The sequence below is a fragment of the Rhinopithecus roxellana genome, chromosome 11 (genome assembly GCF_007565055.1).
Source record: "Rhinopithecus roxellana isolate Shanxi Qingling chromosome 11, ASM756505v1, whole genome shotgun sequence".
Taxonomy (NCBI): domain Eukaryota; kingdom Metazoa; phylum Chordata; class Mammalia; order Primates; family Cercopithecidae; genus Rhinopithecus; species Rhinopithecus roxellana.
In genome coordinates this window covers 46,301,900-46,323,964 of record NC_044559.1, presented here as the reverse complement: position 1 = coordinate 46,323,964, position 22,065 = coordinate 46,301,900, and the positions used below count along the sequence as shown (strand labels likewise).

The 22,065-nt window shown below is 42.9% G+C and overlaps 1 protein-coding gene across 1 annotated transcript in view; it reads left to right on the top strand.

The window, feature by feature from the left end:
- The first annotated feature begins 2,780 nt into the window (after positions 1-2,780).
- The window catches only part of ADAM12 (ADAM metallopeptidase domain 12), a 373,482-nt gene continuing 354,197 nt past the window's right edge, over positions 2,781-22,065 (top strand). Inside the window, exon 1 of the mRNA XM_030940432.1 lies at positions 2,781-3,277. Coding sequence (XP_030796292.1) covers positions 3,190-3,277 — 88 coding nt within the window. The 5' untranslated portion in view covers positions 2,781-3,189. The remainder of the gene's footprint in view (positions 3,278-22,065) is intronic.

Below are 22,065 nucleotides of genomic sequence, written 5' to 3'. Positions count from 1 at the left end.
CCATCTGCCGGACACAGGATTTGCTCTTTGCCTTAGCTGGCTGTTACTGATGTGTATGAAGGCTTTATGGAGACAGTGTCAACCCAGGCCCCTTGCTCCACAGAGATGGTGAATTACAGGGTTGAAATCCAGGGCTTGCAGCTAGGATTTTTATTCTCTTTATTTTTCCTCTGCAATGGCTGTTTTGTTTCATTCAGTCAAAATCAAATCAAGGACAGTCTTGGGCACATTTAGTTCTTTGGAGGAAGCTTTGCAACTTCCAGGATTAAAAGAAATTGGACTTTTACAGCCAACAGTAACAATTGAATACTAAAGAGTAAAAATAAATTGATCATTAACAGAAGACGTATACAAGGCCCCCAGCCCAGCACAGAGCACATATTAGGTCCATTGTGAATAAACCATTTAACCAGTCAGAAGGATCCAAGAGGCCAGTGACTGGGCTCATCTGCAAGCAAATCTGGCCCTTTGAGCTGGAAGAAAACAATTTTTAATTTTCCTGCATCGAGGTGTCTGAAGTTCTATGGGCCACAAGTATCAGGATCACCTTAGCACTTGCTAAAATCTGTCCTTCCCAGACCGTTCTAATGAGAATCTCCAGAGCAAACGCCAGAGGAGTTGAATTCTTAACAGACATCCCAGGGATCAGGTAGGTTGGGAGACATTGCATTAGTTCACCTGGTGCTCACAACCACCTAGGAGGTTTGTATTTTACCTTCAGTTAACAGCTGCTAAAACTGAAGGTTGGAACTCCGGCTTAAAGAAACAGGCTGTATCTTTGACAGGTCTGAGGATGGGCTCTGACCTACTTTGCTGTGTGGTGGTGGGAAAGCTACATCTCTATGCTGCAGTTTCCTCATCTGTATATTCAGGATTTTAAAAATGAAATAATGGAGGTGAAAGACTTTAGCACAATACTCCAATCATACGAGGTATGTAAGGAATTATGAAGCAGTAAATAGTCTGTTTTTGCGCTGCTGATAAAGACATACACAAGACTGGGTAATTATACAGGAAAAATGTTTCATGGATTTACATTTCCACGTGGCTAGGGCAGAATAAATGGAGGGGCAAGTCATATCTTACATGGATAGCAGCAGGCAGAAAGTGAGAGAGAGCTTGCGTCTCTCGTGAGACATATTCACTACCATGAGAACATGGGAAAGACCCCATGATTCAATTACCTCCCGCCAGGTCCCTCCCACAACACATGGGAATTCAAGATGAGATGTGGGTAGGGACACAGCCAAACCATATCAGTAAACAAGCCTAATTATTATGAAATAGGTTAAGTAACTAGCTCACACTGTCCAATAATGATGATTTATCAGTTTGTCCGATCAGAAAGAAGTCTTTGAAGGCAAGAGGCTTTCTCATTAGTTTCCCAAGTCCCTAACATAGTGTTGACCATGTTGATTGACTGAATGAACATAAGAAGTACACTGCAACGCTGGTTGGTAGTACGGTTAGATATGACACACGACTTGAACCAGGCCTGGTTTCCAGATCGTGTACTGAGATATGGCGGCATTGGGAAGGGGGCTGGAGAGCCTGTGCCTCCCACTAAGGTTTTTTAAAAAGAAAGTCCTGCACCTTGTTGGAGGCTCAACCTGGTGTTTGGGAACACTGCAAAACCTGCGGTGGGAGAGAACTCCTGAGAAAAGCTCCTCTGCAGTGGGAAGAGATGGTATGGAAGGCAGTTTCCTCAAATGCTGGATAACTGCCTCCTAGGAGTGGGTGCTCAGTTAGGAATCAATGCGGAGTGGCAGGACCAGGATGGAATTTCTGCAGGTGGTCCTAGGTCTGAGCAGCATAGTAGAATCACCTGAGGCTTCGAAAACTATTGAGCTCCACGCATTGTGGGAAATTCTGAGTTAACTGGTCTCTGGGGGTGGCAATGTCTTTAACTCTTACTATTCTAATAAGTCCCCAAGGCTGGGAATCATGGTAACCCGCAGGGTAGGCATCAGTCATCCAGAAATGGCTCCAGCCATTTTTGTCTGTGCGGTGCCCCTCGCTGCTGCTTTTGATGGTCTCCCTGAGGGCCGAGCGAGGCTGAAGAGGTGAGGTCAGCCCGGAACAAGGATGAGAAGGCACGGCGCACCATTCTTTCACTGGTGTTTCTCCAAACACCCTGGGCTCCCCTGGCCCCACAGTCTGAAGAGTCTCATTCTGAAAGCGTAGGAGGGCGCCCGGAATCTTTTTAAACAAGCCCGACCCAGGTGCTTCTTACAATCAGGAAAGCTTGGGGAACGTTCCTGTACACCCTTTTCTGGGTCCAGGTCATGGAAAGGAAACGTGAGCCAATCTATCAACATAAAACCTAACACTGCTGATCAAAAGTAACGCCCAAGTGTCCTGTGCCTGCGAATCCAAGCTTGTTTCTCGGGAGCGAGATGCCCCTTTGGGCGCTTAGGGCCGGGCGGGGTCGCGCGCCGGACTGTGGGCCGCGGTGGAGACTTGACCCGCACTCCGAGGGTTCCCGGAGAGCCGGGGAGCAAGCAATGGAGTCATCGTTTCCAGCTTCAGCCTGGAAAGCTGGACCGTGCCGCCGCGTGTGCTCTTGGCAGCCGGGCGCCCGGGGCCCTGCGGCCACATCATCCTGGGGCGGGGACGTGTGCGCTCCGGGCGCTCGGCCGCCACCGAGCCACGTCTATGCCGCCGGCGCTCGCGGCCAGGGAGGCGCCCTGCCCCGAGCCGCCCACCCCCGGGGATGAGCGAGCCGCGGCTCGGGGCGGGACCCTGGCAGGGGGACCCGAGCGGTCTCTAGGACCCGCGGGACGCCGCCGACGGGCGGGGGTGCGGGGGAGACAATAATTTGTTCGGCGGTAACGAGAACGGTGACTGCTGGCCGTGGATCCATTTCACAGGCCTGCCTTCTCTCACTAACGCTCTTCCTCGTCCCCGGGCCAACTCGGACAGTTTGCTCATTTATTGCAACGGTCAAGGCTGGCTTGTGCCAGAACGGCGCGCGCGCGCGCACGCACACACACGGGGGGAAACTTTTTTAAAAATGAAAGGCTAGACGAGCTCAGCGGCGGCGCGGGCGCTGCGCGAGGGCTCCGGAGCTGACTCGCCGCGGCAGGAAATCCCTCCGGTCGCGACGCCCGGCCCCGGCTCGGCGCCCGCGTGGGATGGTGCAGCGCTCGCCGCCGGGCCCGAGAGCTGCTGCACGGAAGGCCGGCGACGATGGCAGCGCGCCCGCCGCCCGTGCCCCCCGCCCGCGCCCTCCTGCTCGCCCTGGCCGGGGCTCTGCTCGCGCCCCACGAGGCCCGAGGTAAGTCGCCGAACCCGGGCGGCTCGCTGCCCGCCCCGCCGGGGGCACCTCACGCTGCGCCCGGGCGCGCCGAGGTCCAGGGCTGCCCCGAGGGGCGACGCGCCCAGAGCCTCGGGGCTCGCGCTTCCAGCGCGGCGAGATCGACCCCCTCCCAGGTGCCAGTTCCCTGGGGAAGGGGGACACTTGGCCCGCAGCCCCGCAGGAGCCAGTACCTGCCCGAGAGGGCACAGCCTCGGGACCGCCCCTCCGTCCTCATCCTCTTGGGTGACATTTGTAGATGTCTCTGTATCTTGACATTTACACGTGTCGCTCGGGACAATGCGTGTCGGGTCCTCTTGCTGGCCCTATCCCGCAGTGAATACCCCCACCCCAGGCTCCGGGCCAGCCCTCCACCAGGTTTCCTTTCCAGCCCCCTCCTCCCCGGCTTACACACTTAGGGGGGCGCGCAGCGGCCCCGCAGGTGAGGCAGCCCCCTCCTCCGCAGGTGTGCCTGCTGCGCTAAACATTGGGCTCTGTTTTCATCAACTGACTCTCTTACCTACTTCTTTAGTTTCCTCCCTGCCCCTTTTCCTGGCTTCCAGGTCACTCCCTAGCTGTCAGTCGTGGGCAAACTTTAGCCGAATTCTCCTTCCTCCCTCCGCTCAGTTTCTCCGCCGTAAATAATCACCCACATCAACTTGGTGTAAAAAGAGAACTTACTTAGTTTAACGTGCGCATCTTATGGTTGTTTTACAGACTTAGATTTTCCCGAGTTGTATCCGTTAAAATCGGGCACCTGTGGATCCCGTTTGCACAGTGAGGACTCACTCAGCAGGTGCCTTTTTAAAAATCCGGGAGCTTCCCCGGGTCTCCGCCGCCGCCGCCTTCTTTCTGCCGCCTGGGGCGCTGTCGGTCCACCGATGAACGACTTGCCTTGGCCGCAAGCTCTAAATTTCTATGATTCTGTATAACAGGCATTTATTTTTCAACAACTGGCCTCAATCACGAACCGTTACCACTTTATGATACGTTTTATTTTGCGATTGCCACTGCTGCCCTCCGCCCCCACCGCATCTACTGTAATGTGGTTAAAACCCAGTTCTTGTTAAAATCCACACTGCGAAGATCAGTTTGGAGATTAATGATTAAATACAAAGATTGCACAAAGCAATGAGAAAGCCAAGAAAGAATACTGCTGAGGGTTTAAATAACTCTATGACCTGTAGTGAATTGTGCTTTCGAAGACTTTTAAACAAATTAGTCCTTTTGAATGTTTATTGAGAAAGAACTTTTTAAAAACGGAAAGTGTCTCAAAGTGTGCCTGACATGGTCTTTTAACTTGGCACGTGCTTTGTACACAGAAGTCTACTGAGCAGGGACAAAATTTTTTTAGAAGAAAATGTTTATTAAATCCAGCTAATCATGGGAAATTATTTCTTGGGTATGTGTGTGTGGGAGGACTTTTACTATTTTATGACTTCCAGCCTCCAAGTAGCTGGGACTACAGGCACCCGCCACCTCGCCCGGCTAGTTTTTTGTATTTTTAGTAGAGACGGGGTTTCACCGTGTTAGCCAGGATGGTCTCGATCTCCTGACCTCGTGATCCACCCGCCTCGGCCTCCCAAAGTGCTGGGATTACAGGCTTGAGCCACCGCACCCGGCCTGAGAGTGTTTCCTTAAGATAGATATGACCCAAAATAGAAAACCAGGGGGGCCTAAGCGCTTTGAGGGGGTTACCTATTGTGATATATTCCAGGATTCACTGTTTGTTTACCCTTAGATTCTCAGTATCAAGTGTTCAATCAGTCAGTGCCCCAAATCACACCATTGAGGCTGTTTAAAACTCCAAACATATAATGAAACATTTCTTTGCATTGGCAAGAGAAAAGGAGGAATTACTACCTGTTGAGACTGAGCATATTCTGAGTTTCTCCCTAGCCTTGTCTGTACCCTGAGCCCTGGCACAGTTGCCTACTTGGTACTTTCTGGGGCAACTCAGCCTAACAAGTCCAAAACAGAACCCTAGATCCCAGACTCTAGTTGCAAATTATTCCTTCCCCAGTCTTCCTGAACCCAGTAACAACCTCCTCTGCCTTCTCCAGATGCCTTGTGCTGACATGTAGGAAGTCATCCCTGTGTCTCCCTTTTTACTCCATAAGCCACCAACCTCCTAAGTATATTCCCATCTACCCACTTCCTTACATCCCGAAGTGTGCCTTTCCCAGTCCAGGTCACCTTATAGGAAAAAATCTCTTCTGCAGAAGACTCTTACTCCTCTTATCCAATGGGCCTACTGGTTTTTCACCTTATCCCTGCATGGTATAGTCTCCTCCACAATACAGCCAAAGTTATTATTTTCAAACATGAGTTACAGCATTCAAGTTCCCTGTCTAAAACTCCCCAGTGGCTCTGTAGCACCCTTAGGAAAGCAAATCCAAACCTCAGCATGACCTAATTCCTGTTTTCCTTTCTGATCTCCTTTCTTACCATTCTCCCTTTGCTCACTCTACTCCAGACACAATGCCTTCTCTTCTTTTCAACTACCCAATATAGTAGTGCCATTATTAAAAAGAATTCAATGTTTGCACTAAGAAGACTTTGCAAATACTTTTCACTGTTCTGCCATGCAGTGTTTTATGGCATTTCATCCCTCTTGTAACTTTTTGCTTTTCCTAGAGTTAATGATTGCCTTGTTTTGGTTTTTGTTTGCTTTATTTTCTGTGCACCAAGCTGTGATATTGTGATATAATAAGAAATGTATATTTGGTCTCTGCCCCTGGTTCCTGGCACAGAACTTCTAAAATCTTTGGAATCTCTGGGGTATTAAGAGTGTCTTTTGTATGCTAATCAGCTTATTAAGGCACGATTAGAGTTGGGACTTTCAGTGCCACCCCTCTTGCAACCTCCAGGGAGGGGAGAGGGATTGAAGGTTGACTTGATCGCCAATGGTGCAATTAGTCATGCCTATGTAATTAGGCCTCCATAAACCCCCAAAAGGACAAGGTTTGTAGAATTTCCAGATTGCTGAGCAAATCAAAGTTCCTGGAGGGTGGTGCATCTAGAGAGGGCATAGAAGCTCTGCATCCCTTTCCACATTCTCTGCCCTTTGCATCTCTTCCAACTACTGTTCATCTGTGTCCTTAATTACATCCTTCATTAATATAATAAACGGGTGAATATAAGCAAGCATTTTCTGGGGTTCTGTGAGCTCACCTAGCAAATTAACTGAACCTGAGAAGGGGGTTGTGGACCCCCAATTTATAGCTAGTTGGTCAGAAGTATAGGTGTGACAACCTACTACTTGTGATTGGCATCTGACATTGGGGGGATGTCTTGTGGGACTGAGCCCTTAACCTGTGTGATCTGATGCTTTCTCCAGGTAGATAGAGTCAGAATAGAGTTCAATTGTAGGACCCCCAGTTGATCTCTACTGAAGAACTGGTGGTTGGTGGGGAGAAATTCCCACACATTTGGGTGACCAGAGGTGAAACATTCGGTACTGAGTGTGACAGTAGGGAGAATACTTGGTTTTTGTTTTTTCTCATCCCTTACACAACCTCTATTTTACTTCCACACTTTCTGGGAGAACTATCAGCCTCCTTTCAATATGATCCAACACGTCAGGTAGTCTAGCCATGATTTTTTTTTTCTTGATGTCATCTTTCCTGGAGCCCTTCATCCTCCTTTTCCAATGTGACTGGGTTACTTTGTAGGCACACATTACAGCTGTTATCTCAGGACTGCCCTTATTACCAAGACACTAAGAATTCCTCTTGTATCCTTCCTGTGTTGAATCATCTATATTCTGAGCACTATAAATTTTTCTTAGTTCTTTCCTCACTTCTGTGGAGCACATTTTCCAGTAACTTCCTGAGGAAGGGTGTTGGGGAGATACAATTTTTTTTTTTGATAACTTGTGAATATGTCAGGGATGCTTTCAGCTGCAAATAACAGAAAAAAGTGACAGCAGCAATTTTTACAAGCTTGTGTTCTTTATAAGCAGTTGCAAAATAAGTAGTTTGGTGGCTAGTGTAACTAGTGTGGCAGGTCAGTGATGTGATTGGGTTCCCAAGCACTGTCTTTTATTTCTATCTGCGATACTTAGATGTTGACTTTTGCCTTTATGCTTACTTCCTCATGGCCTTATGATAGCTGCTGTACCTCTTGGCATCATGTCTGCATTCCAGGCAGTAATGCAGCAGAAAGGACAAAAGGCAGAACCAGTCAAATCGATTTTCATCAGGAAAATAGTATTTCCATAAGCCTTTGTAGTAGATTTTGTCTTAGATATCATCGGCTAGACTGTGACACAGGGCCACTGTTAGCTTGTACAGAATACTAGAAAAGTAAATACTTTTAACTATATACATTGTGGCTTCAAACAAAACAGTTCTGTGAGTAAAAAAGAAGGTTGGAATGTGTCTCTGGCATACCTTGTATAAAATATATAGATAAACACACATTCATTCATTCCACCCTTGATTGCTAGTTTGTTTAGGTATAAAATTCCAAGAAAGAAATCCTATTTTCTCAGTATTTTATAAGGCATTTCTTCATTGTCTCTACGGCCATTACTGCTTGAGAAGATGATGGTATTCTGCTTGTCAAACCTTTGAATGTAGTCTTTTTTCCTTTTTGGAAGTGATTATCTTTTTTCTCTGTCACTAGTATTTTTGCGTTTTATGATCATGTGCTTTAGCAATGCTCTTATCAGTAATTGTTGGGAACTCAGTGGGCTCCTTCAGTTTGAATATTCATTTTGTCAAGTTTTAGTATACTTTCTTATATTCGTTCTTCAATTATTTCTTCCTCACTGTTTTTACCACAGGTTTTCTGAAACTGCTCTTAGCTGAATGTCCCAGCCTCCTGAAAACATCCTTTAATTTTCTTATCTATTTTTCATCCCTTTGCATTTTTGTTCTACTTTCTGGGACAGTTGTTTAATTTCATTTTCCAACCCTTCTATTTAAATTTTTTTGGCCGGGCACGGTAGCTCATGTCTGTAATCACTGCACTTTGAGAGGCTGAGGCAGGAGGATTGCTTGAGCCCAAGAGTTCAAGACCAGTCTGGGGGTAGCATAGTGAGACCTCCCACCCCTGCTTGCATCTCAACAATAAATTTTTAAAAAATTAACTGCGCATGGTGTCACACACCTTTAGTTCTAGCTACTCAGGATGCTGAGGTGGGAGGATCACTTGGGTCCAGGAGGTCAAGGCTGCAGTGAGCCGTGATCATGCTATATTACTCCAGCCTCGGTAACAGAATGAGACCCTGTATCAAAATAAATAAATAATTTTAAATTTTATCCTACCACATTTAATTTCCAAGAGATTTCTTGTGCAATGAATGTTCTTTTATTCTTATTATAGTGTCCTCTTCTTTTTTGTAATGGATATAAGATTGCTATTAACTCTAAATGTGTTAGTCATTACTTGTTAAACATTTTTTGTTCACCTAATTCTCATTGTTAGTTTTGAGATTCTCTTTCCCCCCATTTGTTTAGCATCTATCTGACTTTCTTCAAATGTCTGATTTTTGGCTCTCTGTTGATATTTACTAATGGGACATTAAAGAGGTGATTAGAAGTTCTCTGTACTTCCACAGATGGATTTACTGACTGGTGAACATTCATTTTGCTGAGAGACATCCACATATCACAGACTCTGTTTTTCTTAGGCTGGTCAATTTCCCCAAGGAAGAATCCTTCAGCTTCTTGCCAAGGCGATTTCAGTCTGGCAATTTAAGCCTGGCTCTAGGGGCTGTGAGCTTAGCAGGGAAAAAAAGATAGTGTTGCCATTAAGTATGCTTATATTGTTTAAACTTAATCCTTTTGTTTTCAGTTTAGCACTTTGCTACCCTTCCTTCATGATTCCTGGGAGTACTTATGTACAGAACTTCTCTACTTCAGTGTCTTCAGGAAATACACCTCCTGTGTTGGTCAGAGTAGGGCAGGCAACACCTAACTGTGTTGGCTTTGCAAGGGATCTAGGGCTCTAGCTTCTCCTTATACAGCCTTTCAGCCTCAGCCTGTATTGGCCTTGGCCCATACAATGCCCCCTGTTCCCAAACCTTTCCAGGGTTCTGCTTATCCATCCCACCTTCTGATGGCTGCCCTCCTCTTCAGGTCATAAGTTCCCATTCTCTCTTCCCTGCTAAATAGGTAACAACTTGTCCATCCCCTTTCCATCTTCCAAAGCTTTGCTGCTTTGTTTTTTAATTATTATTATTGTTGTTGTTGTTTAGACAGGATCTTGCGTTGTCACACAGGGTGATGTGCAGTGGTACAATCAGAGCTCACTGCAGCCTCAACCTTTTGGGTTCAAGTGATCCTCCTACCTCAGCCTCCCTAGTAGCTGGGACTCCAGGCACACACTACCATTCCCAACTAATTTGTTCTTAATTTTTAAATTTTTGGTCAAGCATGGTGGATCACACCTATAATCCTAGCACTTTGGGAGGCCGAGGCAGATGGATCAATTGAGGTCAATAGTTCGAGTCCAGCCTGGTTAATGTGTTGAAATCTTATCTGTACTAAAAAAAAAAATGCAAAAATAAGCCAGGGGTGGTGGCAGGCACCTGTAATCCCAGCTACTCCAGAGGCTGAGGGAGGAGAATCACTTGAACCTGGGAGCCAGAGCCTACAGTGAGCCGAGATCATGCCACTGTACTCCAGCCTGGGTGACAGTGAGACTCTGTCTCAAAATTTTTTTTAAAAAATATATGTAATTTTTAAATTTTTATACAGATAGAATCTCACTCTATTGCCCCAGGCTGGTCTTGAACCCCTGGGCTCAAGCATCCTCCTGCCACAGCCTCCCCAAGTGTTGGAATTACAGGCATTGAACCATGGCACACAGCCTATTATTGCTATTATAATTATTCCCTTATTGTAGGGTTTCGGGCAGGGCACACAGATAAACACCTGTGACTCTGCCATGTACATTTAGAATTTAGCCAAGGCTTTGATTACCATGCTCTACATATAGATGTATTTTCTTTCTCTCATTTGTCATTTGGCACTTTCTACTCCTTCCTTGTGGAAACAAAAATTAAACTCATTTTTAAATGTTTCAAAACTTTCTTTTCAAAATCTATAAAAACTCAAAGTCAACATATACCTAATTAGATAAATGTTGCAGCTGTGGAAACTCTAACAAAATTTTTCTTAAGGAATGTAGCTACATCATTTAAAGAAGCTAAGCACATTCCTTCCTGGTGTGGATGATGCTGTAATGAACTCATTAGAGTTGCAGAAAAAAAATTTTGTATCAGAGTGTGTTTCAGAGGCCTCCTTAAGCTAAACTGTTTCTGCAGTGTCCATGATTTACAAAGAGGTGTAGAATTTTCAGATGTTTCTTCTGTACCGAATGGCTAGCCCTGCAGCCCTTTGGCTGTGTGCCCACAGGGAGCTATAGGAAGCAGCTCTGGAGTGTGTCCATGCTCTTTAATTGTCAGGTCTCTGGGATGGAGAAGTGAAATTGATATAATCTAGACAATGTTTATGAAGGTAGTTGCTGTGAATTTTTCATAATTGTTTCTTTATATGTTTGGATTTTATTAAACCTAAAAGTATCATACCATCACATTGTTACTTAAAAAGGAGTTTGTTGAGTGCGTCAGTGCCAGGAGCGGTGCTCAGGTCTTTGCATGCACTATCTCATACAATTCTGGTGAAAGAATCTTGTTGGTCCTGTTAGTACTCTCATTCTACAGAAGAAGAAATGATAGCCTCAGATAGTGAGATCAGCGCTGTCAGGGGCAAGGCAGTCTAGTCTACCACATGCTGGAGACTGGATCTTAACCTAGCTGTGGCAAACATTTCATAACCTATCTTTGCCATAACTATAGCAGTGAGATTGTAATTAGCTTGAATCTCAGCAGAACGGCAATGCAGTTCAAATAAACGTTATTTGCCAATTGAAATGTGCACATTAAATACTACGCTTTCTCACAGGCTGCCATTTCAATCTTCATACGTTCTCCAGCCCATTTTTCATCCTGTTTCTTTTGTGCTTTATTTAATGCCCAATATACCTTGCCTCCAGTTGATAGATGGGGTGGAGAAGCCGAATAATTCAGCATCATATTGTTCTTTTTTATCCTTTAAGCTTTTATGTCATTCCAAGGCTATGCTAAGAGCTCAGCTTCTTGGCAACTGTTTAAAAAACTGGACAGTTTCGTTGGATTACATTTTCTGTCTGTTTACCTACTCCAGGAAGCCTTGAACTGCTTAATCAGTTTAGATGATCCATTCTTAGAAATAGTGAAACACCTTGCCATGTCTTCCCTACCAGGCATGGTGAGCACTGGTTTGCAGTTTGACCAAAAGATTCCTTGTATTATGTGTTGCCATGTTTGTAATTGAAGCCATGGTAGGATGGAAGCATTTCTTGTGAGAGATATGCTCACTTGAATCTGAATGTGATCTGAGAACCTAGTCTTGCTTTAAAAAAAAAAAAAAGGAAACATTGGCAGTATGTGAAGGATTGCCTAGATATATGAGCAACTTTTAAAAATATACTTTAAGTTTTGGGGTACATGGGCAGAATGTTCAGTTTTGTTATATAGGTATACAGGTGGCATGGTGGTTTGCTGCACCCATCAACCCGTCATCTACATTAGGTATTTCTAATACCTCATACCATCTAATACCATCTACATTAGGTATTTCTCCTAATATTATCCCTCCCCTAGCCCTCCATCCCCATGACAGGCCCCAGTGTGTGATGTTCTCCTCCCTATGTCCATGTGTTCTCATTGTTCACCTCCCACTTATGGGTGAGATCATGCAGTGTTTGGTTTTCTGTTCTTGTGATAGTTTGCTGAAAATGATGGTTTCCAGCTTCATCCATGTCCCTGCAAAGGACATGAACTCTTCCTTTTTTATGGCTGCATAGTATTCTGTGGTGTATAAGTGTCACATTTTCGTTATCCTGTCTGTTATTGATGGACATTTGGGTTGGTTCCAAGTCTTTGCTATTGTGAATAATGCCTGAATAAACATACGTGTGCATGTGTCTTTATAGTAGAATGATTTATAATCCTTTGGGTATATATCTAGTAATGGGACAGCTGGGTCAAATGGTATTTCTAGGTCTAGATCCTTGAGAAATCGCCACACTGCCTTCCACAATGGCTGAACTAATTTACACTCCCACCAACAGTGTAAAAGCGCTCCTATTTGGTTTTGTTTCCATCCTGGGTTTTTTTGTTGTTGTTGGTAGTGTTCTTCAGAGCCTGCATTAGGATTTAGGGTCTGCATTATACCTTAAAACGCAGCGTTGTCTGCCTATAGAAAGGTACATTCCTGAAATTAAGCATACTAAGTAAAACTTTTCAACTAAAATCATTATTTCAGCCAATTTCAGTATGATTTGAGAAGATCATATAAAAGATATTGAAAAAGAAATCTGGCACCATCATTCATTTATTTCTAAAATATGACAATTTTAAAGTTAAAAAATGGACATAGAATAAGTTATACACCCATATATTTGCCAGCCAGATTCTACTATATATGCTTCAGAACTTTCAACATTTAAAGATGTAAAATGTTAAAGATGTATTTATAGCCATCCCTTTTCTCCCCACTCATTCAGATTATTTTAGCTCAGTCTTCCTTTTGCAGAGGCTGTACTCCTGTGAAGTTGGTTGGTCTGTGTGTGTGTGTGTAAATCAATACCTGATATTCTTTATGTATTTAACTATTAAGTAAATGGTACCCTACTATATATGACAACCTTCTGCAACTTAAAAAAAAATCAATATATATTTTAGACTTATTCATATATGTGCTTGGTTCATTCCTTTTAATTGAATGGCTGAGTCATAATTTGTATACTCCTCTGCTGATAATAAATCTGTTTTCCCCAACTTTTTGATATTGTGATGGTGCAAGGATCCTTGCTATCTTAGGTATGGGTATAAGCTCTAGGGAACCGATTACAAATGAATTACTGAGCTGTAGAGTACACGAATTTTTTATTGTAATATTTTGTTAAGTTGCTTTCCAAATTGGTTGTACCAATTTATGTGCCTACTTACTGGAGAGCTCTGGTTACCTATGTGGTTGTCAATACTTGGTATTTTCAGGCTTTTTAAATGTTGCCAAGCTGGATGTTAAATATTTCATTGTTTTAATTGGCATTTTTCTCATTACTAATGACTCTAAGATTCTTATGTGTTTATATGTTCTTTGTATTTCTTCTTTGAATTATTTGTATTTATTTACTCATGTTTCTTTTTAAGTTTAGTTTAAGCAATCCTCCTCTCTTTTCTGAGCTCTGAAATAAATTTTAATAATTTATTCTAAATTTAAAATTTTTGCTGTTCCCTTTTAGAATAACTGGAATTTAATTTTTATTTATTATATGAGATCTATGTCTATTTTCCCCCATCTGGAAAACCAATTGCTCTAGTAACATTTGTTGAATCCTTTTCCACTTCTGATAACCAGCAAGCACACACAGATATGCTTCTGGGTTCTTTGTCCTACTGTTCTGTTTACCTCAGTTCCAGCCTCATATTGTTCTCAGTATCCTTTACTTCTTGATAAGCCTTCAGTGTTTAGATTGGTTGGCGTGATGGTTAAGCTTGATTGGATTGAAGGATGCAAAGTATTGATCCTGGGTGTATCTGTGAGGGTGTTGTCAAAGGAGATTAACATTTGAGTCAGTGGACTGGGAAAGGCAGACCCACCCTTCATCTGGATAGGCTCCATCTAATCAGCTGCCAGCATGGCCAGGATATAAATCAGGCAGAAAACTGTGAAAAGACTAGACTGACTTAGCCTCCCAGTCTACATTTTTCTCCCGTGCTGGATGCTTCTTTCCCTTGAACATCGGACTCCAAGCTCTTCAGCTTTGGGACTCAGACTGGCTTCCTTGCTCCTCAGCTTGTAGACAGCCTATTGTGGGACTTTGTGATCATGTCAGTTAGTAATCCATCTCTATGAGTTCTGTCCCTCTGGAAAACCCTGACCAATACAGTTGGTATGTAGTGGTGCAGAGGGCAGACACTGAAGCCAACTTGCTGGAGTCTGCAGATCAGCTCTGCCACCTAGCTCCTGACATGTGATCTTGAGAGAGTAACAAACCATCCTGTGTGCCCAGACTTTCCTAGGTTTAGCACTGAAGATGACACGTCACAGGAAACCTCTCAGTGCCAGGCAAATTGGGATCATTGCTCACCCCAAACCTTGAACAAACTATGTAATCTTTTTCTTTCCCCATTTCCTCTTGGTGAAATGGTGATAATAATTGTATCTACCTCCACAGGGCTGTAGTGCAGGTGAAATGAAATAATACATATACAGTGCTTTGAGAAGTGCTCAGACCATGCTAAGTATTCAATAAAGTTTAACATCTCCTTTCCTTCTTCCCTCCTCGCCTTTAAAGTTATCTTGACTATTCCTGAAACTTTAGTGTTTCATATGAACTTTAGAATCTTCTTGCTAAGTTTCGCAAAATACTGTATGGGGACTTGTAGGCTAATTTAGGGGAGAATTGACATCCTCATGACATCAAGGCTTCCCATCATGAATGTGGTGATTTCTCTATTTATTTGTTCCCTTTAATGCTATTCAATATGTTTTCAATAATATTCTCTTCAAGGTTCTTGCGCATCTTTGTAAGATATATTTCTAGATATCATAAGTACCTAATAGATTTATTGTCACTTTAGATGGTATCACTATTTTAAAAAATATTTTAACTTTTTAATATGAAAAGTTTTAAACATACACAGAAGTAGACAGACTGCAATCAATACCCATGTTTCTATCACTCAGTTTCAACAACTGCCAGTTCATGGCTATTCTTGTTTTATCTGTGGAGTCATTTCCTTATTGAAAGTTCTAATTGATATTTTCTTTTCAGTGTATATGAATGTTACTTATTTTTGTAGGTTGACTTTGAATTCAGAAATCTTGCTCAATTGTTTTTAATCCTGATGATTCAAATCATAGCTGGGTGCTTGCTCAATTTTTACTCTAATAGTTTGTCTATAGGTTGACTTCATAGAAATTCTAAGAGAATAATCACCGGAAAGGGTAAGTTTTTGTTTTTTCCTTTACAGTCCTTATGCATTCTACTTCTTTTATTTTTTTTCTTTCATTGGGTAGCATCTCCATTACAATGATGAACAAAAGGATTAGCCAGGCCCAGTGACTCATACCTGTAATCTCAGCACTTTGGGAGGCTGGGGGCGGGTGGAGAGGGGGGATTGCTTGAGTCCAGAAATTTGAGACCAGCCTGAGCAACATAAGGATACCCCATTTCTACAAAAAAAAAAAAAAATCATATGTGTGGCACATGTAGTCCCAGCTACACAGGGAGGCTGACGTGAGAGGATTGCTTGAGCCCAGGAGGTCGAGGCTGCAGTGAGCTTTGATCTTGCACTGCACTGCAGCCTGGGAGACACAGTGAGACCCTGTCTCAAAAAAGAAGGAAAGAAAAACAACAAAAAAGAAGTGATTGCTAGTCTCCTTGTTTTTTTTTTTTAAACTTTAATGAAAATAACTAACTTTTGCTATCTTTATACATCTTTCTTTTCTTTCTTCTATTGCTGTAGGATTATTTATTCCTACTTTTTTCCAGTTCTATTAATTTGGAGGTTACATATTCTCTTTCCACAGTTTTAGTAGTACCATTAAATTTTTAACATTTGCACTTCAGCAACGGAGTCTAAAGGTAGTCAATAACTTTGGCCTCCTACCAAACAATTACAGGCTAACCATGCTTTAAGTGCCCTTCACTGCACCTCCTGTTTTTTTATTATTGTCTAGAATTTTAGTTCTGCCATTTTGAAACGCATCTCTCAACAAAAAATGCAGTGGGGAAATACTAGGCTTTGTTCTATGCTGAGCAGTCCAGGCTTATGCTGATTTATCCAATGCAACCAGTTTCTTTTCTTTTTCTTTTCTTTCTTTCATTTTTTTTTTCCCCCATGGCTTTTTGCAAACCACTTCCACTTCTGGATCCAGTTGCTTCTTATTGAAGTACTCTTCCATCGAAGGTCTCTGAGTAGCAAATTCCCTATATTTGTTTGCCTGGAAAATGTTTTTCTTTTTCATGAATGTTAGTTTAGCTATGTACGGATAACCAAACCGAGGCTGGCGATTGCTTTCCTTTATCAGATGCTACCTGTTGTATCCTGGCCTCTCCTGTTGTTGTTAAGGAGTCTTTCATTTAAGGACTATGCCTTTGCACTAAACCTGCCTTTTTCTCTGGTTATTTTTCAGGTAGTTCTTTGGGGGTGGTGGAGTATGTGTGCATGTGTATGTATAGTTCTGTATTTTATTCATGTGTTTTTATATGGTTTTATATTAAATTTGTGTATTTCTGGCCTTGCTGTGCTTCTTGAATCCAATCAATTATTTTTTAAAAATTTAGTAAGCATCTCTTTAATTACTGCCTTGCCCTTTTTGGTTCATCACTTCCTTTGGAACTTCTGTTATTATGTAGTTGGGCCTCATAATTCAGTCATCCTGTTTTTAGCTTCTCTTCATCTCTTTATCACTCTTTGCTTTATATGCTGGGTGATGTCTACAAGTCTAAATTTCAGTTTACCAATTCTCTGTTGAGCTGTGTCTAAATGCTGTTTAAACTGTCTATTGACTTAACGTTTTTCAATATCTTTAATTGTTCACACATGGAAGCTTTGTTTTGCTCTTTTTCAAACTTGCCAGATCTTTTTAAAAAGTAATATTTTAAAATTATCTTTTGTTATCTTTTCTTTGTATTCCTTCATGTCTTTAATAATTTGGGATTTATATATTGTTATCCATTTCAGGTTATTTCAAGTTCTTAGGATGCTGATTCTGTATTACCGTGGATTATCTCTTCCAATGCCTTACAATTTTAAACTGTGAGTTCATTTTCAGCTATTTTTTCCCTCCACTGCCACCCTCTTCATGTGAGCTCTATGTACCCTGGATTAGGAGAGTTCCTGTGGAGCAGAATCTGTTTACTCATGACAGATGCCACAGGGATTTCCCTTGTCTAAGTCCAGTTATTGTGGGAATTTTACACCACATGGCTATTCTAATTTTGGTCTCCATACCCATGTGGCAAAGGCTTGAAGTTTCTGTTTCTCTTGCAAAACTCCCTAACCCTCACCAGATCTCTGGTGAGACATGTCACTCTGAAGTTTCCCTGTGGCATTTGGTAGAGGTTTTCTAGCCCTGATGACTTGGGAAGGGTGGCCTGTCTGGTCTTGGTTTTACTCAAGGATCTTAGCTAGAATTCTCTGACTCGTGGTGTTCAAGATCATGCCTCCTGTTACTGAACTCACGGTTTCCAGGCTGAAGGCTTATATCTGCCAGGCCTCTGGGATTCCACGACTTTGGCAGTGGGTGGATGCTTTGGCTAGGAATTCCTTAATTCCCTGATAATTTCCTTTCTCTTCTTTCTAGTTCAGTTATACAGGTTGTCACATTTTATTTAACATTTTTCTGTGTTTGTAGTAGAAAGGTTTTCTAGCTGTGTCAGCTCAGTCCACTGTGTTTTCAGAACTGGACATCTCCAATATTGATTCTTTGGTTCTTTTAGTCAACACATTTGTTTGCTGCCTATTGCAATCCCAGATTTGTGCCAGAAACTGGGGATACAGTGTTGAGAAGAACAGACACCCTCATTTCATAGCCTCTAGAGTGAGTGAATCATAAAAATGTACAGAAAATGAGTTGAACCCGCTTGGCAGCTTGATTCTCAACTTCCAATACTCCAAACAATCAGAAAAGTCAGTCAGCTGCTTTCCTGCTGGCATGTTAGTCTTTGCCTTGGCAGCTGCAGGGGTGAGAGGTGCTAATGATGGGGCCAAGCTGAGCTTTGGGGGTGAAGCCATCAGCTGTTCCCATCTCCCTCTGGCGGAGGCAAAATGAGAACAGCTGGGAAGCAAGGCCAACATACACTCCCAGAAGCTGCTCCTCTGCCAGCAGAGGTGTCAACAGAATTCCAGTCATGGGAGCCTTCCAGGAGTGTATAGTGAATTCATCCCATACTTAAACATTCTAGTACACAGAGAAGATGATACAATGGAGTAAGCCGACAATGGAAACACTCATTTGTATATTTTTGTAACCTTCAGAATGAATGCTATGATTCCATATAGATTGGTTTCTCCACTGATTTATCTAGAAGAAAATCAGATGCCTGGTTTGCCACTAAAATTTGGACATGTCAGATTTTGTCTATTCAATTCACTAAGCTTTACTTCCAGTTTCTTAGTAGGGAGAGTCTGCTCCTTGGAGCATAATTTATTCAGCTGCAATAGATGGTTCTCTTGAAACTTTTTTCTCACATATTTTAGTCTCTTTTCTCTGTTTCTCATCTCTGCTCTCCTTTAAAAAGGTGCTTTTCATCCTTCTTCCTCCCTCAGCACTGCTGAAGACGAAGCCATTGGTTACAGAGGCTCAGTGAGGAAGCAATTTCAAGAGAGGGAGGCAGAAAGGGCTGGGATAGGAGATGGTTTGAAAAGCTAAATCAAGACAACTGTTTTCAAGCACAAAAGCTCCTAGTAGAAGCATCTGCTTCTCTTATGAACTTCAGTGACATAAAATAATGAGATTTCTTCAGCTTGTCTCCCCTGATGTCACTTCCTTATGGATTTAGTGGGTCAAGAGTGCTGTGTGTTCTGGCATTGTAGTTATAAAATTGACGGTGGCTTGGATCATGGCCAGAATTCTGGACTTGGAGTGAGAAGTGGCTCTGAGTTCCGGCCTGGCCTCTTTATAGCTGTGTGACCTCGAGGAACCCACTAAATCTTTCTGAACTTAGTTTCTTTGTCAACAATGAACAAGGATGCAGCCTACCTCCCTGGATTGTGGTGAATACCAAATGAAGGAGATGTTGGGGGATGTGTTTTGTAATTTAAGGTCTTCTCTTTCGATGGTACAGGGGTACACACGGTACCACTGTCCATTTGTTCATTCAGTGGCTGAGGTTTGCCCTTATGCCTTGGACGGCACAAGTTCTCAGCATCCATGAGCCACCGTCCCCTCCTGCTCGTGGTAGATGGGTGTCCAAGTTAATCCCAAAGTTTGACAGAGGGGGTGGCAGAGATTTGGGAGAGGAGGGCAGTTTCTATTCCTTTTTCTCCTACCTTAAATCTCGTGTTTCCATCTTTGTTATTTATCAGTCTACCATTAGGGGCATCTCTGTTAACCAGGACTATTTGAGATTGCATTAATAATGTGAGCTCTTTCAAATATCATTTACTTATAGCACACAAAATGGTCGTTAGTTTCCTTCTTCTCTGCTGTATGGGACACACTGTGCGCTGGGCATAAGGGCTGCAGAGAATGAATGGTAGCAGATGCCCAGGCCAGGGGCATGAGTTTTCCTGGCCTTCAATTTCCACTGACTTCTTGAGAAAGAGGTGTGGGAGGGAGGATAAGCGTAGAATGGCAAGGCAAATAAAATTTAATATGCCTCTCAGGGTATTGGGTTGGCATGAATAAGAATTGCTGTAGAAATAGGAACCTCACATTTGTGGATGAAGCAGACACATAAATTCTTGACTTATGTGTTAATTACCAGTTAGAGCATGTGATTGCAGCAGTGAAGCCCGTTAAGCACTCTGCATCCTTGTGGCTCCAAACAATACAAATTTAGAACATCCAGAATCTGACAGAAGTGTTCCACTCTAAGACCAAATATTGGTGGTGTTTTCCCAATTTACAGCAAAACATAAGTGAATGGAAATATCTCCCCCACACTACTAAGATTGTTCGTCTGAATCTTTCTGAAACTGTGGATTGCAGCTACCATATCTTCTGACTTGCACAGCAGCAAATGAATTTTCTAAAATGTTTACTCAGTCTTAGTTCAGCACATGATCAGACAACACCCAAGGGCTCCTGGTTGCAGGTTTATCTGTGTACCTGGAGAACAATCACATTCCTGAGTGGTAATTGCTCTTTCTTTATAGGATAGAATTGAGGAATTCCATAAAGGGATTTTGCCTGTGTGGTTTCTGTGCTAGCACTGGTCCAAGGGCTTCTCATACATTCTCACCATGTCCTGGGAGGCAGGCACTATGATCACTCTTTCTTCCAAATAGGAAAGCCAAGGCTAGGACATTCAGCTTGTGCAGTTATGCAGCTACAAGGTGGCACAGCTGAGATTATGCACGTGAATTACTGCACAAATAGGGAATGTACTAGACATGGGACTTACACGAATAACCAGTAATAGTGATGACACCGGCAGTTAACAAAGCATTCAGCAGACTCTGGACTAATCCCTTTACATGAATTATGTGGTTAAGATATCCTTATAGCCCTTAGAGGTATGAGCCATTATTATTTCCATTTTACAGATGAAGAAACTAAGGCATAGAGAACTCGTGATTTGCCTTAGCCCCTGCATCTTATAAGAGGCTGAGCCAGGATTGAACTAGGCAGTTGATTTCAGGGCCCAGGTACTAAACCACTGGGCTGCCAAGGGAGGACCTATGATGTCCAGGAACTCTTCCGTACTCCAAACCATTTGCAGCTATCTCAGCTTGTGTTTATCTTGGGACACTGGGATTTGAGGAGAGAACCTAGGAACACACTGAGATAGAACAATACTTGAGTTTTTAGCTGTGTGAATCCGAGGAACTTGTCCTGTGGGCTCTGACTTGCAAGGACTGGCAGGAAAAACAGGACTGGAGACCCATTTGCAGGGCCTGGTATCTCTGACCTTTCATTTTCACATCAAAGGAGCATGTGGACTTACCAGCTAAAATGTATTCTTTTTGAAGGAGAAACTTACTGTTTAACAATTAAGTACACTATCTTCTGTTTTCTCTCACACAAATAAAATGCAGGACTGAACCTAATAACTTCTACCTATGATGGCTGTAGAAAATACTTGTAAACATGATAAACACACATGCATGAGTGCATTTGTTATTTATTGCTGTATGACAAATTGCCACAACTTAGTGGCTTACCATCACACCCGTGTACAATCTCACAGCTTTTGTGGGTTATGAATCTAGGCGCAACTTATCTGGGTCCTCTAATTCAGCTTCTCTCACTAGTTTCAGTTGAGGTGTTAGCCAGGACTGGGTCTCACTCGAAGGCTCAACTGGGAAGGATCTGCTTTCAAGCTTATAGAACCATGGCAGAATTCAGTCCCTTGAGTTGCTGAACTGAAGGTCTCAGTTCCTAGCTGGCTCCCATTTTCCTAATCAGTATTCTCTCCAGTATAGAAGCTTGCTTCATCAAGGCCTGCAGACTGAGAAGGCAATAGAATCTGCATACAATACAAAATCACAAGTTGTATAATCTAATCATGGTCCGTGAATATTGCTATAGTCTACTGGTTAAAAGCAAGTCACTAGGTTAAGAAACCTAGTGACTTGCTTTATTCTAACCCTACCAGGGTTACACATGGAAGTGTGAATACCGGAAGGTGGGGGCACTGGGAACCATCTCAACAGTCTACCACAGTGAGTTAATTAGATAGTCAGCATTGTAAATATCAGGAATGGCTTTGACAGGTGGAAGCTTCTGTTTTCAGAGGTGTCCACTCACTATGTACAGGTCTTGGAGCTGGCAGCAGCATCTGATTGGTAAGGTGGCTCTGTTTCTCCATTTTTGTTCCCTAGCTGTTTCATGTCCTTTTACTACAGCATCTTCATTGCCTTTGCCTGACAGTTCTTTTCCCATTCTCACTCCAACACTTGGCTGAACTCCTCCTTGGCTTAGACTTCACTTCCTCACAGGCAGCCGGTTCTTGGACCTTCTCACTCAACCCCAGTCAAGGAAAGGTCCCCCTGCTAAATGTTCTCAAAATGCTGTGTCTCCATCAGAGCACTT